The sequence below is a fragment of the Diadema antillarum genome, unplaced genomic scaffold, assembly GCF_040938485.1.
Source record: "Diadema antillarum isolate AM-2024a unplaced genomic scaffold, OU_Dant_1.0 seq00000009_RagTag, whole genome shotgun sequence".
Lineage (NCBI taxonomy): Eukaryota > Metazoa > Echinodermata > Echinoidea > Diadematoida > Diadematidae > Diadema > Diadema antillarum.
The window spans coordinates 838,153-851,615 of record NW_027271131.1 but is presented as its reverse complement, the minus strand read 5'-3'; the positions used below and the strand labels follow the sequence as shown (position 1 = coordinate 851,615).

Here is a 13,463-nt window from a genome sequence, read left to right as displayed (position 1 = left end):
GAACTTCTCCTCATGATCATGGATGAATCTCGCCGAAGAAAAGTTTTTGCTGTGTGAAGTAGGCTAAATAATATTCCCGCTGCACGTTTCGCTATCACATGATTTGTAGCAGACGGCATAAATTACTTGGTCTGCTCTGCTCCTTTATAATGCGTCATGATTGGTCAAACATTGGCTCCTTCTTTAAATTGGCCAATCAGCATGCATATGACTTCGCCTTGATCCTTGTCGCTTTGGCGTGGGTATATTGTTGCGCGTCTTTTCTGCATAGCGAGACAGCCGAACTATACAGCACATCTCAAAGCCGTCCATAGCTTTACGTGCAGTCAGGACCGCAAGGTAAGTCTTTAAAATCGCTCTTTCTTTCTTTGTGCAAGAAAAAATTGCAGAAGCACATGGTATTTTGAGGACACTATTTTCTAACTTTTCGTGGATCTTGATCAAAATTAAAGTTGTTTTTCATGCGTGTTACGTGATTTCTATCGCCGAGTTTCTTCCCATTGGATCGCGTGCTGGACAATGCCGAAATCAGTTCGAGCCTGATTTGTAGGGACCTGTTTTGCATCAACTTGAAAACTCGTTAATATCTCACTTTCCGGTGAATGATCATTGACGAAAATTCATTGACTTATAAGGAACATATGTGCGGTAAGATTTATAAGGTATCATCAATACCACTTTTGTTGTTTGCTCGTTGGAGCACTTTTAATAGACCCATGTGGTTTGTGTTGCGTCGACTGCCGCGCTTGAAGTGCTGTGCTCAATGCAGTCTGTACGGGTGATGGCAATGTCGTTGATTTCTGCACTAAAAACTCTCTATATAGTAGCCCGTTCATTCGAGTTTTCACATAGAAAACCTATGGACATCACAAATATGAAGTTCAAACTGTGACTTGCAGAGTCTAATTTTCAATTTCCATTCTTACTTTAGTTCGAACGTCAAAAATGAATGGCACTTTCATTCATGAAATCGAAGGTGACGTTTTCGATGTTGTTTTTTGAGGCTTTGTTTGACCCCGCCGCTGCTGCCATCTTGTTCCATAGACATACGTTTGATTCCTTACAAACGCTCTGTATATGCTGCCTATATACTTCTCCGTTTCATATACAAACCCATTGAAACATGTACTAAACTGTCCGCAGTAATATACGGAACATTTCGGTACCACATTTGTCTCATTTTTCCTTTCTGTTTGAGATCACGGGGATGGAAATCCGTGGTGTATCATGTCTTCTCGTGTCAAGAATGTGGACGCGTGATTTCCTCCATTTTTTCGCCCCTAATGCCTGGGGTTGTGCTTCGTTCAGACAGCACGCAATGCGCATAGGCTGCTGTACGTGCCTGCATCATGCGTTCTCTGTATGCACAGTATTATGTACGCTGTATTATGCATATGGCTGTCAGAAGCCTGACGCTATCCACATCCCATGCGAAAACACGCGGCCCATGCCATTACAAGTAACATTCTGTGGCAAAATATCATTGATAACCATAGTTGCATATCAACAAATGACACGTCCTACGTACATATGGGCCTTCGGAAATGTTCTTTTTCGTCGTAATTTTGGGGGATTTGCCGGACTTTTTGAAGAGGGTGTCAGTCACCTCATTTGCATAAACGGGGTTCGCCCACTGTTCAGCATGTAGTGCGTGCTCAGGTCTGCACAAAGGAGGGATTCTAGGCCCAGCTTGGCGTCGGAAACCGGGAAAGTTGAGCGGGCAGCGAAGCGTTGTGAGCTGAATGGGGTTCCCTCGATTCGAATCACAATGCGTGGGACCGGGGAAAATTTATCATTGCCAGGACCACCTGTCTGTGTGGCGCGGGAATGGAAGTGGCGTTAGTCTCAACTCGGTTAATGTCACATTCTGATAATGGTTAGGATTTTTTCACTGACATTTCAAACTGCTCCAAAACCATAACAATGCAGTGCAATGGCAACACTCGTAAATGTGCAACACAACATTTTCAAATAAGATTGATAAGTTAACGTTGCGCAAATTGTGCACATGAAATTTATTTTTATCGTCTTATTCCAAGTGAAAGAATATTGAATTTGCATGCCTGACTTTAGTTTGAACGTTTTTCCATAAATGTGTTTATTAAACATCTCTGGGAGAAATTGAAGCAACATCAAATGTTATTTGCACCAGCACAGTTATAATCAGTACAAATTTTATTTGCTTGTGAGTTGTGTGTGGTTGATAACATACAAAGTTGTACCACATCCTCCATTTGATTTATTTTGTGTTTTGATATTTCATCATGTTCTCTGATATATTTAGTGCCCTTTTTTTTTCTAATTGTGTCATGTTGGTCGGTATAAATCATTATAATTTACTGGATTTCACAGGAAGTGATTATGTGAATCAATTGATTTCCATGTTTGATAAGTCTGCAGAACCCAAATTGATAGATTTGGGTCCAAAGAAACGACACTTGTCTTTTTTACGTGATTTAGAATATATGCAAGGGTAGTTGAGAACAAATTTATGCGTCTCTGTAGGTTTACAGACAGTTTTAGTTTTTTGGGGCCAAAAAATTTGAAGCGTTTCACCACTCCCAAGTTTAAATCAGATTTGATGAATATGTACAGTAAAAGCAAACAACAATACGACACAACATCATGCTCATAACAGGAAAGATACAGAAAAAGAATTTTCACATGTTTTCATGGAAAAGTGATAATTTGTTGCAGCCATATGCAAATTAGATGGGTTGATTTCCTTTTGTTACTCATAATGTACTGATTTCTCCAGTACCGGGTATGATTTTTTAAAATCAATTTTGACACATTTGGGGCATTTGTCATGAAATTGAAAACAGTGTAGCTCTGCAAGTGTACCAGTAATTTTTTATGTGTAGTAATTGTTGAGTTTTTTGTAGTCAAGCTACATTGTTGCTGATTTTACATGCATTTAATAACCATACAGGGATTTTTTTTGTCATAATTATATGTAAATACCAAAATCCCCCCAAGGGGGGGGGGGGGGGGGGGGGACTATTTTTGTCCACTGGCAATATGGAGCTCCTATGAACAGTGAAAGTTTATCAAATTTTCAAAGTTTGTTATGATTTTTCTAGTACTGTGACTAATTCATTAGTCTTCCTTTGTGCAGTGTCAGCAGAAATGCATCACAAGGCAATTTAAAGGGATAGTACAATTTCGATGGAGGTGGGGCTATAGGTTTCCAACGATTTTTGATGATTTTTTTGAGATAATGAGAAACCTATTATGAAGTATGAAAGAGCATACAATGCTAAGAGGAATTCAAAGTTTATTCAATGAAAATTGATTTTCAAATGGCAGAGATATCCAAAACAAAGACATCCTAATGAAAGGTGGCACCCGCCATTTTTTTAAGGATCCCTTTGTTTTACTTTGATTCTGGATATCTCGGCCATTTCAAAACCAATTTTTATCCAATGAACTCTGAATTCCTCCTGGAATTGTATGCTCTTTGAAATGTCATAAAGTGGATTCTTCAGTATCTTGCAAAAAGTTTGTTTTTTCCCCGATTGGCACTTCACATCTCTTGTGTGTGCTTCACTGGCAGCAAATTTTGTTTGAGTTTGGATGGAGGGATGTGTGGTCAAATTTTGATGACTTTTTGTCTTCTGGTTGAATTGGGGTCAAAGGTCTGAAAGGTCAGCGAACTTGCCCTAAATGCTCTGACCACATAGTAGGTTCTGAAAGCTACAAGATCACCAAATTCACACCAAAATTGCATCTTAAACAGTTGCATGTTGGGTGTGATTACCATATCTGGATGAATTTGGACAAAGGTCACAAGATATGAGGTCAAAGAACTTTCCCTGAGAAGGCACAAATCAGAGGTCAAAAGGTCAAGGGCATCCTTAAAACACAATGCAAATGGTCAATCAGGGTATGCAATTGTGTAACAGGGGAAAATGAAAAAACTTGGTGAAAATTCTTTTTTGCTGTTTGTTGTAGCTGAGTGTTCAAATTTTCATTTCATGTAAAGAAAGAGTCAGAATTTTGCATTAAACTGCGCATAAATTAGCATTTTAATTAGGGGTGTCGAATTACATTGAAATGACTAATATATTGGAAAAATTCATTAAAAAAAAGGAGAATGTTTTTTTCATTTGATATTGCTGTTAGATATTCCTGATAAATATCCCTTTCATTCACCACCAGCACATAGCCATGACATATCACAAAATATGAATGAATTTCATATTTTCACTTCTCGAAATGGATGATCAATTTTGTAGGCATTATTTTGAATTCAAATAAAACCACTTTTACATATTTTATCATATTTCACTTTTGCCAAAGAGTGAAGAGGCGAAACTTTCAGGAATAGGTAACAGACATGTAGTGGCCATTATTACAAATTTTTATGAAATTAGGGCTGGTACTTTGGAAGATATGATATTTTTCATCAAAAAATTATCTGTACAGTTTGACCTTGAATGTGCGCACAGTGTTAGGATCAATTCTCATATTTGTAAACAGATAGAAGAATGAATGTGAGATTTATGATGACTTGAGTTGATATCCAAGCTGTGACACTCAAACAATGACATATTAAGCCAAAATACTATGTTTTTGCTTATGATATCTTTAGAAATTGAACAAGCATTGAAATATGAACACTGAACACTTATCATATGACCTTCATGCAGTATAACATGGGCGTGGATCGGTCTTTTTTGTAATCAGCAATTTGTAAAAATATAAAAAAATAAGTTCCTATTGCTCAAATTTGCTAAAATTTTCACACAATAGATTTCTACATATGTACAATTCATGGCTAATAAAACAAGGATATTCAATAAGGGGAAAAGAAAGTAGTCAAATTAGGATATACCTCACCGAAAATACTGAAAAACGGCTGCACTTATTTTCCTCAGCATTTGAAAATGGCTCAAAACTCAAAACTGACTGAACATTTATTGGCAAACAGCGCACTATATTGTAGTGTGTCTTCAGTACTTTCAGGAAAAGCAGAAAAATAAGCTGTTTCTCCATGTATAGCTGTACAGCATGGGTTAAAAGGTCACAATGTCACAAAAATAAGCCAGCATTACACTCCTACCAGGACGGGACTTCAGACCTCATAACTTTCTCCAGCTGAAAGAACCACTGTTTTTTATTACATGCAAGCAATGCCAGGAAAAAATCCATTAATTTGATACCAAACACATAGGGGTAGACTTAAAATATGGACCTCGAATCTTGATTTTACGTAAGTTGTAAAACGCTTTTTTTGACGCATTACGTGGGTGTTGGGGGACTTTTTGGTGATTAATCTTTAATAATTAATAGTAAAAGAGAAGAAATTAGCTATTGTCTTACCACATGTGATTACTGATGTCTTGGCATGCTGAATGTGAATTTTTAAGTCAGTTGGTGCATTCTTTTAGAAGTTACAATTTTTTAAAGTGAGAAAGTCATGATTGCATACCCTGATTGTGCTTATCACCAAATGCAAAAATGCACATATGCAAAATATGCACATGCAAAAATGCATCCTTGTTTAACAAAAATAACCAGAGTCAGACCACAAGTGACTGCCTGTAGACACAAGTCCAATGGAAATGGTGAATCTTACAGATCCACGGTCAAAGGTCAACTAATTTTTCATAGAGCAAGAAACAACAACCCTTGACCCAGTTCTTTGATGATTTAAAAACATCTTTTAAAACCCTTTTTTTTTTTGAAGGTAAGACATGTCCATCTCCCAAACATGCAGTTTGTGGTGATCTAAGTGAAACAAAAAAAAAAAAGAATTGTCACCGAAAAAAAAAAGAGTAGAAAACAATCCTAGCCCCTCCCCCTTTGTAAATAATGTTTCTCTGCAAGAAATTGTTTCTTGAGGGATGTAAAATATGAAATCTGGAACAAGTCCAGTCATTCAAGTGACGCAAAGCTGCCAACCACAATTTCCTTGTAAAAGAAATAAGATGGTCCTGACGTACAATGTATATCTGCAAATTTCTTAATCAATATTATGTGTATTTTGTCGTTTCTCCCAGTGAACTACATAGGGCTATCCAGACTCTCCTTCTTTGGCCAACGCAAATTAGTTTGAGGAACAGATCACCATGGGAAAGAACAAGGACAGTAAGAGGCCGCGTGGTCGCATGTCGGCATACGCCTTCTTCGTGCAGGAGTCGCGTGCCGAGCACGCCAAGAACCACCCAAATGAGCAGGTCGTCTTTGCAGAGTTCTCCAAGGACTGCGCTGCCAGGTGGAAGGTAGGAGTTCTGAAATCAATCAGACATCATTTAAAACATTATTTGTAAATATAAATGCAAAAGAAGAAAAAATAAACCCTGATGAATCCATTTCTATCAATTTTAGTTAGTGTATTTGAAATTAAATCTGCTCAAAAATAGAAAATAATTGAAATAATTTTACTGATCAATACACTGTATTTCCAAAAAAATTTCTTTATGTAATGAGTGCAGTATCATTGAATTTCATATAAACTAATTTATAGGTCGTTCCCAGGAAATATCATACCTCATTTTCTTGTCATGTTCTAAACACCAAGTTTAGCCCGACGCCAAGCTCAAGTCCAACACTCTGCTCACAATTGCGAGTTTAGTCCACTTCTCAAACTAGCTAATTCGAATTCTAGTTTACCGCTTATCCAGTCATTTTTTTTTCTTTTTTATGGATGGTATAAATGTATTTGGACAGAACACTAAGTGATAATTTTTTGTGATACCCTGGCCACTCAGTATATGATTTTTGTGTATATTTTTATGATGAAGCGTCGTTAGTCTTTCTTGCAATCTTATTGAAGTGGTCACTGCCCTTAACACACCTCGAAAGCATCAATATAGTTTGTGTGTGCCGTGGGGGGGGGGGGGGGGGGGATACAATGACGATGAAAAAAAGCCAACTACCATTTTCTTTGCACGCTGTCATTGCACCAATATAGAGCATGGATGATAAGGGCAAGAGGATCTTCCACGAACGCTCGGAGCGGGACAAGATCCGTTACGACCGAGAGATGTCCACGTACAAGCCCCCCAAGGGCGAGAAGAACAAGAGGAGACGCCGCAGGAAGGACCCCGGCGCACCCAAGAGGAATCTGTAAGTGTTTGATCATCCCCCAAAAGTTTGACTGATTAGTGATGAGGGGAGAATGCTGTGCTACCCTGTCTAAGAAAAAGTCCATGCCATATTCATATTGATGTGCATTAAAGGAGTGAAGTCAAATACTAATGAAATCAAGCAGCCAAGCAAATAAATTTTATGAAAATCAGACTAATAGAAGAGATGAATATGGAATTCCAAAGTTTTCAAGTGTATTTGTGTAACACTGATATTGGTCACAGCTACATAATTTATAATTTTAATCTTGCTGTTTTGCTGCTGCAGGTCAGCCTTCTTCATCTTCAGCGGTGAGAAGCGTGGGGGCATCAAGGCCATCCACCCAGACTGGTCAGTTGGGGACATCGCCAAGGAACTGGCGGTCAAGTGGAGGAACATGACCTCTGCCGACAAGGTCCAGTATGAGCGGGCAGCAGGAAAGGACAAGGAACGGTACCTCAAGGTAAGATGACTGCCACGAAGACTGTGCAGACTTTCTTAGGAGTACCAACATGAACACAAGTTTATGGGACTGAAAAGATTATTATGCATTGTGTTTGTTGAGAAAATGATGCATCTAAATTCACTGTCAGCGTTTCATCATTTTGTGATGAGCTTTGTTTTTGCATTACATTTCATGCATTCATACAAATAACACCCCTACACACACAGACACCAATTACCTTTTGTTTATTTTTTTTCAATTTGTACGGGCATACATGCTGAAAGTACTCATAGAGAAAGTCAATGCTGAACGACTATGATTTTACTGCATGTCTCGCATACTCGGCCTGAAAATTTACATGGTTTTTTGTTTGAAAGGCAAAGATATCAGGTACAGCAAGGTCGATTGATTTTTGATTTCATTGATTACAGGATTTTACCGTCAATGAGCCATGATTTCGTATCAAATAGTTAATGTAACAACATCACCTGGCAACATGAGGTGCAAGCCTCCTAGATGACATGTTTAGATGTACTGCTTTTATGCATATAGAAGTAGTGAAATGTTGGGACTTGAAACAGCACCAGTAATACCTGTATGAATTATAATCTTATTATCTTAGTATCTTATTGCCTTACATGATGGTTATGATATTGTGTATGACATGGTTATAATGTATGGTGTTCTTTTATGAGAACGAGATTTGAAATGGGACCAATCTTTTAATGAGAGGCTAATTCCAATCACAATGAAATGACATTTACCAGTTGGTTGTGGGTTATGGTTGTACTGACTTGGAACTTTCTTTCCATGTGTATCAAGATGGCAAGACATCTTCAAAAAGTAATTTGATTCATCTGTGCATTGCTTTGTTTGTTTGTTCTGTTACCTAGGAAATGGCTGATTACAAGGCAAAGGCCAAAAACAACAAGCAGCAAGCTCGCCGTGAATCTTCAAGCTCAAGTTCTTCTGACGATTCCAGCTCGGACGACTCGAGCTCCGATGACAGTGATTAAGAAGGAAGCCCCAAGAAAATCCCCTCGCGACAGACCAGCAGCATGCGTGGGGTGACGAGAGAAAAAAAAAAGAGAAATAGAAAAGAAAAAAAAAGAAGAAAATTCACCACCATCCCAACTTGGTGAAAATGTCAGCTTAACTGGTGACTCTCTCCAGAACATAACAAAAGTGCTTTTGTTTCCTTTGTTGTTCCAAACTGCACCTTAAGAGGACCATTGTTTACTAATTAGATTGTTCTATGCAGTTCAGTATGGCGTCAAGCAAGGAGGAGGGAAGGAGAGAAGAGGGTGTGTTGGCTTTTGTTGATACTGACTGTCGCCAGAATTGATGTTCCAGAGACACAAAAAACAGCATGTCGACTAAAATATCAGACCCTGATATGAAAACACAAATGAACCGTTGGATTTGTTTGCAGAGACTGCATTCTCTTTCTCACAATTATCAGACATTCTCTTCAGACATAAGATTTGTAAATTGAATAGACTGTGAATTCTGCTTGGAACACAAGAATGTTTTTCATTGCTATGTATTATTATCATCCATAAAATATGTAAATTGTGCTTGAAACACCAGAATTGTTCTCAGTGTTACCTGTTGATGATCATCATTAACTTATGTCACACTTAAATTCTCATGTAAATCAAAGCTTGTTCCAATCACAATGCAGACTTCTGCTCATCCTCATGAATGCTGCAGTAGGGGGGGGGGGGGGGGGTGTTTAGTGACAAGCTCAAATGCATATGTCACTTATTTTTCTTGTGCATGCAGGTCAAGACACTTATCATTACCTCTTTGGTGTAATTATCGTGATTCAGAGTTTGACAAAGTTGCTGTTTCTCCAAGAAAATGTTCTTTGCATTACATGATGGAATTCCATTTTGTGTTAAAGGTAGCATCAGATCATTGTATAATATGATTCAGTGTTGAAAACATTGATCATCTTTAAAATTCAATCAAACAAAAACCAGGGTTTATGTAAGACTATTGCGGTTGCACGTAGGGTTTTTCCTCATTGAGAGATTACCCTTGTTCGTTGTGTTGACTTTCTCTTTAAAGGCTTCTGGTTAATTGTTTGAGATGAAATAGTCACGGCATAAGTAGGTGCTTGCTGTAATAAACTTATAAGCAGTATTAAAGGTGGCATTGAAACGCCACATAAGGAGACAATTTTACAAGTATTGTTCACTATTTCATAACAATGCAGAGAGCTGAACATTCTTCACTTTTGACTTAAATAGATGTTAAGCAACATGGCAAGATGATTGATAGTATATTTTCATAATTTCGGTTTTATGTATCTTTTGTTTCATGTGGTTACCCGTTGATTTCTCTGCGCTGTCGTGTACCATAGCTATTTAAATGTGTGTATGCTTTTTAACAAGTTCTTGCTGATTGTATAAAGCTTGTAATTACCACAAGGATAAAAAAAAAGAAAACAGTGTGAATATTGGAAAAATGTTGATCATAAAGAGCATGCTTTGATATTTTATAAAGAAACCTTTCATTCAAAAAACTGTGGGAAGAAAGTTCCCGTGTTAGAATTGCCAAGATGCTATAAACATACAATATAGACTCAGTGCATGAAAATAAAAGTACCCTTTAATTTTTTTTTTTCTGTCTGGATGGATTATAAATCAAAGAAAACACTTGTTTTCAGTTTCCAATGTCACAAAATTATCTCAGCATGCTCTCTATGTCAACGATCGGTTGTAAATGTCTGAATTTTAACCTGTTTTACAGCTCCAGTTTTATAAGACTATCACACGCTAGAAACTTATGTTAGGGTGGGGTCAATTACCAGAATGCATTCTTTTCTGTTTTTTCTTCTGTTTTGCTGTTTCCAGTGTTGTTGACATCTTTTCTTAGTATGTCGCTAAACTCGGCAAGGATTATTATGCCAGGAAATATCAACCAATGCAAGACTGCATTGTGTGGTACAGTTTAGGAATTGCTGCATACGAACGATCAGTCAAGCAGCATCCGGCATATTTCACAATGGACTTTGTTTGAAAAGAGCTGCTGAGTAGCACAGAAATTTTGACTCAACACAACATATTTCTCTTACAGCAGTAACTAGGGGGCAAAGACAATCACTTTTATTATTGTTTTTTATTCTTTTATTTTCAAGATAAGACGAGTGACCATGTTGTTTTCCTGTCTCATAAATGTATTCATAGTCCCATGCCTGTCCTTCGGTGCATTTTGCATTTTGTCTTGTGGTTGCACAGCACCTACATTCTCTGTACTGTCTGCCGAGAGTTCTGCAAACTTTGCTGTACGACCTCATCCAAGTTCGCGGGCACTACAACTGCCTATACTTTGTGTATGTCCGGCCTAATGTTCATTTTTTTGTTTGTTTGTTTGTGTTTGTTTTTCATGGTTCAGATATGTGATGAATGGAGGCCAATTCTTTTTTTTTGTTCTGTTGTCTTTGTAGCCTTTATGAACCTAGGAAAAGTTTTAACAGGTCGGCATGCATTGCTGTTTGAGGGCCCGACCCATGTCGGTTAAGCCACAGGTAAAAGTTTGTCTTACGAATGGCATTTCAGGCATTATCCATGTAGATAACTTGTTGAGGATTTGAAAAAGAAATAAGAAAAAAACACCAACAAAACAATTGTAGCTGTTGTAATTTTGCGTACTTTTAAGTCTATAGTAATGGTTTGAAATAAAAAATGTCAAAACAAAATTTGAGAACCCTCTCTGAACTTACTGGTTTCCAATTTCTGTGTATGTACATTGTATTTATGTATGTGTGTGTGTGTGTGTGTGCATATATATTATGTGATATATATACATGTTTATATATGCACACAGTTCTCACTCTGTTTTGAATTTAAATGAAGGAGCTACACTACATGGTCGAGACCCCTTCTCACTATTTATATATTATATATATATATGTATATATATATATATATATATATATATATATATATATATATATATATATATGTATATATTTTGTTTACGTCCCAAGCCCTTGAAAAAGACCCGTAATTAGGTCAAAAGCTCAGTAGAATTAAAGGCAAAGTGAACATACTGCAACGTTTGCCAGCAGCCATTCCTCAGTCACAAATATATATATAGTCTGAAATGTGGTATACTATAAAAATTAGCTATATATATGTATAATTATGTACGCATACACACAGAAAAGGATGAGCATCATAATGAAAGTCAGAAAAGATTCAAATCATACAAGTACATAAATATACCTGGTATATTATAAGCAATCAGCCATGATTCTATAATAGAAAGATGCAGTGCAACTTTGTTCTGCTTTATGAGACCATTTTGGCAAAATCTGCTTAAAACATATTTTCTCCCGCATTTCCATAAGATTTAGCTTTCTCCCACCAACTTTAATTTTGGTATGTAAATAAAGGCTAAGAAAGCACCTAAAAGTGTGCATGCATCTGTAACCCAAGAGCTTTCAGGGCCCTTATTTTGGCCTGGCCTTCTGCAGATCTCGCCTACAAATAAAAAGGATGTGGCACTTTGTGCTTGTGATGTGCACTGCACATACTAGGTGTTACAAAAAAAAAAAAAAAAAAAAACATTTCCACTTTTGATCCTTCATAGTTCGAAAAGTATATATCAGAGAAAACTGTCATTGATATGAGTAATAGCTGAATGGTGTACAATTTTGTTGGACGTGATTTGAATATGAAAGCTTATATTAGTTTCATGAAAATTCAAGATTAATTTCAAAGTAAGGTTCCAGATTTTGGTCAAATTTTAACCCTCTGTACAAAACTTGAACTTAACACAGGAACTAATGATGTGTATGTGAGTGTGTGCTTACAATGACCCTGAACAATGGACATGGATACCACCTGTTCAGAGCTCTGCTCCAAGGCACATGAATGCTTAATTAATTATTCATGATGGCTGGGGGGGGGGGGGGGGGCACTGCTAGTCTGAATTCATGGCAAAGGGTGAAATGCATGCACATGAAAAAAGAAAGCACATGTTTCCATGTGCCTGCATACACCACATTTCAGAATGAATAAAGACTAGCAGTGATAGTGGAATTCCTCATGAATAAATTTTAGAGCATTCAAATCATGGCCATTGTTCAGGACCATTGTCTGGGTGTCAACTACACACTCCCATACACACCAATTGACTCCTGTGCAAAGTTAAAGTTTTGTACAGAGGGTGGAAAATAGAGTAAAATCGGAAACCTGACTGAAAAATAAATCTTGAATTTAATGAAACTGATTTATGCTATAATTTTTAAATTACCTCCAACAAAATTTTACACTTTTTAGCTGTTGCTCATATTAATGTCAGTGTTGTCTGACATATAGTTTTTTTAAACTGTATAAAGGATCAAAAGTGGGAAATGTTTTTTGTAACACCTAGTATATACATGTACATTATATTGTGCCCACGTTTGTGTGATCATTCTCTAGACTGATAGGGGGTCCAGGCAGGAGAATCTCCAGTTTAACCCGTTGAAGACGAGTCCCGAGTATGCTTGGGCAGGCATCTATGGGAAATGCATGTTGTAGCAAAATCAAACTGTCCTCAGTGGGTTAAGAGATGCTTTTTTTTAAATCTTTTATTTACAATTGTATATGTTTTATTGATTTCGACTACTGGCATACAAACATGCTTGGGTTTGGAGTCGCTGGATTTGCAGTTTCATGTAAGTGATGTTCATGTTGTACCAGTTTAGTGTATTTCATATTTGGTATCTTGTGTAGGTATAAAAGAAAATAAAAAAACACGCTTCATCACGGAAATGAATACACTTGAAGATTTGCATTTAACAAAGTTACAAATACAAAAATGCAGAGTATGAAGAACTTCTACTGCAACTACCAGCTCACTTTGGCACAAATTTATCAGCTGTCTTGGACATTGCTGAAGAAAAAAAACAACAACAACTGAGAGACAAGAGAACTTGCATCACAGT

At 37.2% G+C, this 13,463-nt stretch overlaps 1 protein-coding gene across 2 annotated transcripts; it reads left to right on the top strand.

Moving 5' to 3' along the window:
- Nucleotides 1-279: 279 nt before the first annotated feature.
- On the top strand, nt 280-9,255 carry LOC139725033 (high mobility group protein 1 homolog). 2 transcript variants are annotated; one of them, XM_071636122.1, is made up of 5 exons: nt 280-339; nt 6,006-6,227; nt 6,920-7,074; nt 7,363-7,537; nt 8,413-9,255. In XM_071636122.1, exons 2-5 carry the CDS (start codon nt 6,075-6,077, stop codon nt 8,533-8,535), a joined length of 606 nt encoding a protein of 201 aa, XP_071492223.1. In that variant the 5' UTR covers nt 280-339; nt 6,006-6,074; the 3' UTR covers nt 8,536-9,255. The 2 variants fall into 2 exon arrangements, with proteins under 2 accessions (XP_071492223.1, XP_071492224.1); XM_071636123.1 differs by lacking the exon at nt 280-339 and adding an exon at nt 629-648.
- Nucleotides 9,256-13,463: the final 4,208 nt, after the last annotated feature.

What these genes read in the sequence shown, in the direction of transcription:
- LOC139725033 (XM_071636122.1), top strand. Translation starts at nt 6,075, where the DNA reads ATGGGAAAGAACAAGGACAGTAAGAGGCCGCGTGGTCGCATGTCGGCA. An exon ending in ACTGCGCTGCCAGGTGGAAG is followed by an intron (nt 6,228 to 6,919) that starts GTAGGAGTTCTG and finishes GCACCAATATAG; the next exon opens with AGCATGGATGATAAGGGCAA. An exon ending in GGCGCACCCAAGAGGAATCT is followed by an intron (nt 7,075 to 7,362) that starts GTAAGTGTTTGA and finishes TTGCTGCTGCAG; the next exon opens with GTCAGCCTTCTTCATCTTCA.